Genomic DNA, 4,147 nt, shown 5'->3' with positions numbered 1-4,147 from the left:
GATACTAACCCTACTCCAAAAATAATTAAAATGATTGAAACGTATAAATTTACCTACCAAATTCAATTTTTATCACATACAACATTCAGGAAAATTGTTGCATACATATTCATTAATTTAGTTCTACTATAGGTAATTTAATAATGTTCTCGTTTACTTGATGCCTTTGATCCAAAGACACAAGTCAAGATCAAAGAAAAAAATGTTGTATAGTTGTTGTTAATTGAGGGGTAGAATAGACAATGTCATAAGTTTCGAAAACTACAAAACTATGATAGGTTTTATTAGTAAAGAAGATTAAAGTTACTCTATTTTATCCAAAAATGCGGAGTAGATACAATATAACATTATATATATAATAATAGAAATAAAGGAGATGAAAAAGCCACGTCAAGACAGACAAACTTTTCTCTATGTATCTTATATAATAAGACCCCTACTCTTTATTATATCCACATAAAAGTTTTCCGCTCTATGCACTAAAACCAATCTCACATGGCTACTCCTCTCAAAAATACCAATAGACTCTCTCTTGCAATGGAAAGAACTGGCCAATGGTACTACCACTATCTCTTAATTTTTCCTTCATGTATGTTTTGTTTTGTGTTAACAATTATAGTCCATGTTACAGGGTATTTTCACAAGAAATTCCAACTGATGTTATTGTTGAAGTAGGTGAAGCAAACTTTAATCTTCACAAGGTATGTACACATTCAAGATCTATGATTTTTAGATGCAATTAATACTGAATCTAATGACAATTAACTAATGTTGTTGGCCAGCTAGTACTACTGCACCAAAAATGATTCTAATGACAATTAACTAATGGTGATGTTTCTGTTATGTCAGTTCATGCTAGTAGCAAAGAGCAATTACATAAGGAAACTTATACTTGATACTAAAGAAAGTGATGTAAGTCGTATAAACTTGTCTGATATTCCTGGAGGGCCAGAGATGTTTGAGAAGGCAGCCAAGTTCTGCTATGGAGTTAACTTTGAAATCACAGTACATAACGTTGCTGCTCTTCGTTGTGCTGCTGAATATCTTCAAATGACTGATAAATACTGTGACAACAATCTCGCAAGCAGAACAGAGGATTTTCTAGCTCAAGTTGCCTTGACTAGCCTTTCTGGTGCACTTGTTGTGTTAAAGTCATGTGAAAATCTTCTTCCTCTTGCACATGATCTCAATATCATTCAAAGATGTGTTGACATCGCCGGTGCTAAGGTAGTTAGTTAGTTACATATATTCTATTCGTATATGGATTAGGTGAATACTAATTATGTCCTTGTAGGCGTGTGTGGAGGCGAATTTTCCTAGCAGATCACCACCAAATTGGTGGACGGAAGAGTTAACTATCTTAGATGTAGCTTTTTTCGAGAGAATTATTGTTGCAATGAAAACTCGTGGGGCAAAAGCGTTAACCATAGCAAGTGCCATAATCACATATACAGAGAGATCTCTTCGTGATCTTGTACGTGACCACTCAGGAAACAACACGAGATTAATGGTACCAGAGGATTCGGATATGAGAATGCATCAACGGGAACTTCTAGAGTCGATTGTGACTCTGTTGCCCGCGGAGAGAGCAGCTTTTCCAATCAATTTCTTGTGTTGTCTCCTGCGTACAGCTATTTTCTTAAGAGCAGCCAGTAGCTGCAAGAATGAATTGGAGAAAAGGATATCAGCAATACTAGAACACGTGACAGTCGATGATCTGTTAGTCTTGTCTTTTTCTTACGACGGAGAAAGACTATTCGATCTTGAGAGCGTGAGGAGAATCATTTCCGGATTTATGGAGAAAGAGAAGAGTGTAGCTGTGTTTAAAGGTGGTGATTTTGGAGACGTTTGTACCACCGCTATGCAGAGAGTTGCAAAGACTGTCGATGCTTATCTTGGTGAAATCGCTACATTTGGAGATCTCAGTATATCAAAATTCAATGGAATTGCTATTTTGGTTCCTAAGGGCGCGAGAAAGGCTGATGATGATCTTTATCGAGCTGTTGATATCTACTTGAAGGTGAGATCTTTAAATATATATATATATATATGTATATGAGTATCAACTACAACAAGTTAACAATTATATTGAACATGTTGTGCTAAAATTGCAGGCACATCCACATTTGGATGAAATTGAAAGAGAAAAAGTGTGTAGTGTGATGGATCCTTTGAAACTATCACATGAAGCAAGAGTCCATGCTTCTCAAAACAAACGTTTGCCGGTGCAAATAGTCCTTCATGCTCTCTATTTCGATCAACTAAAGATAAGGAGCGGAGCAGCAGATGATAGTAATAACAACATGCCCGAAGCCATGGCAACAAGGAATCAATTACAAGCTGATGTTTCCCTCGTAAAGGAAAATGAAGTTTTGAGAACGGAGTTGCTAAAGATGAAGATGTACATAGCAGATATACAGAAAACAACAAATTCTAGTCAAGGAACATCAAAAGGGAGTCTGAAGAAGACAACATTCTTCTCTTCTGTCTCCAAAACATTAGGCAAATTCAATCCCTTTAAACATGGATCAAAGGACACTTCTAGTATTGTTGATGATGCTGCTCTAGATCTTACTAAGCCTAGGAGAAGAAGATTTTCCATATCTTAAGCTATTTACATTATTTGGTTTAATTTTAGTTTTATGTTGTGTGAAAAAACTATGATTGATTTTGTACTGTAAAGGATTGATTGATTATGTTGTTTGATTATATTGTTATGTTAATATATTCATGTATCACACTTGATCAAGATTGATTTCATCTTTTTATTACCTTCCTCTACTTGTTAGTTTTGTTGATACAGTAAGTTTGTCTTTTCAACAATCTTTAATTTCTTCAAAGTGGTCCACTACTTTTATTGTCGATCAAGAATTTGTGGTTTATATCATCATGATATAAATAGAGGAGGGGACAATTCTTTGAATGCTGGATATGGATATTACTAAACTTGGACAATGACTTTAATTATTGAATAGTGAAAATTGTGAAACAAAAATATTGAAGTTTCTCTAAAAGAATTTTGAGAAATAGCCACTTAATTTCTACCTTAATAGTGGAGTTTAATCGGCAAGGGTGACAATACTCCCAAAACTTAATTTGAGAAATAGCCACTTAAATTATTTTTGATTTAATATTTAGGGTTAGGGTTAAAAAAAGTGGGGTTGAACTCTAGGATTAATGTTATGGACCTTTTCATCACTTTAAGAACTCGGGGAATAGAAATACAAGTATATAGAATGTCATTTTCATCCCAGCACTTCAACATCAAATAAATTCATCCCTCCAAAATATTAAATAACAATCCTAAGGACTATAAAAAAAAATAGTTAATAATATTGGGTAAATATTTTCAGAGCAAACCTCAAAATGTTTTCGGAGTATTCTTCGTCTTTTATAAATTTGCTTTATCGAAATCATCAACCTACATAAAACTGACCATTCTCCAAAAAACAATGTCTTTTTTTCATCAATCTTCTTCCCCAAGTTCAGTTGGATCTTTTTCACTTTTATTCCTCTCAAGTAAGTTTAATCGTGTTTTCAATAAGTTTTAGCCTATTCAATTTTTTTATATTGCGATAGTGTAGCGAAGTTTAAATTTTTGCTTAAAGTTTCGAAAATCTTACCCGTTTAGTTCATGCTTTTTATTCGGAAATCATTACTGATGTTTTGCTTTGGGTAGTGCGTAGAATTTTTGAATGTTTGTGTTTATCTGGTCTATCAATTTGAAAGTTTTCACTAGTATTTTGATCGACTTTAATGCTGCTTATGTCAATGACATTGTCGAGTTTTGTTGAAACTGCTACTTGTTTTGCATATCTTTTTTAAGCATTTATTTGTTTGTGTAGACTAGTCGTCGATATTTTGATATGAAAATTATATTTTGCATATAGTACAGTATGGCTAAAACTAGAGGCGGCATAGTTAAGCGATCTGTTTCTAAGGCTTCTAAAATTAAGAAAAGAAAGGCTAAAAAAGTTCCAGGTCTTCAAAAAAGAAAAAAAAATTGTAGTTGAAAAACCTAAGTCTAACTGAAATTCTGATAAAAATGGTGAGATTGATAACCATGAGGACAATAGTGCATAAGCTAATGATGATGTTGAATCTAGTGGGAAAAAAAACTGACAGTGGAGATGAGGTTAGTAGTAAA

General features: G+C 33.6%; 1 protein-coding gene across 1 annotated transcript; it reads left to right on the top strand.

Moving 5' to 3' along the window:
• The first annotated feature begins 292 nt into the window (after positions 1 to 292).
• Positions 293 to 2,749, top strand: LOC101259171 (root phototropism protein 2). Its single transcript, XM_004243605.5, has 5 exons — positions 293 to 557; positions 632 to 701; positions 850 to 1,227; positions 1,295 to 2,020; positions 2,115 to 2,749. The coding sequence occupies exons 1-5, from the start codon at positions 496 to 498 to the stop codon at positions 2,607 to 2,609; spliced, it is 1,731 nt and encodes a 576-aa protein (XP_004243653.1). The 5' UTR covers positions 293 to 495; the 3' UTR covers positions 2,610 to 2,749.
• Positions 2,750 to 4,147: the final 1,398 nt, after the last annotated feature.

Source organism: Solanum lycopersicum, chromosome 7, assembly GCF_036512215.1.
Source record: "Solanum lycopersicum chromosome 7, SLM_r2.1".
NCBI lineage: Eukaryota > Viridiplantae > Streptophyta > Magnoliopsida > Solanales > Solanaceae > Solanum > Solanum lycopersicum.
Note: the sequence above shows the minus strand (reverse complement) of the source record. Positions and strands in the feature narration are given on the sequence as shown.

Bases quoted from the DNA above. Each gene is read 5' to 3' on its own strand.
- LOC101259171 (XM_004243605.5), top strand. From the start codon at position 496: ATGGCTACTCCTCTCAAAAATACCAATAGACTCTCTCTTGCAATGGAA. The intron at 1,228-1,294 runs GTAGTTAGTTAG...ATGTCCTTGTAG, and splicing joins TTGACATCGCCGGTGCTAAG to GCGTGTGTGGAGGCGAATTT. The intron at 2,021-2,114 runs GTGAGATCTTTA...CTAAAATTGCAG, and splicing joins CTGTTGATATCTACTTGAAG to GCACATCCACATTTGGATGA.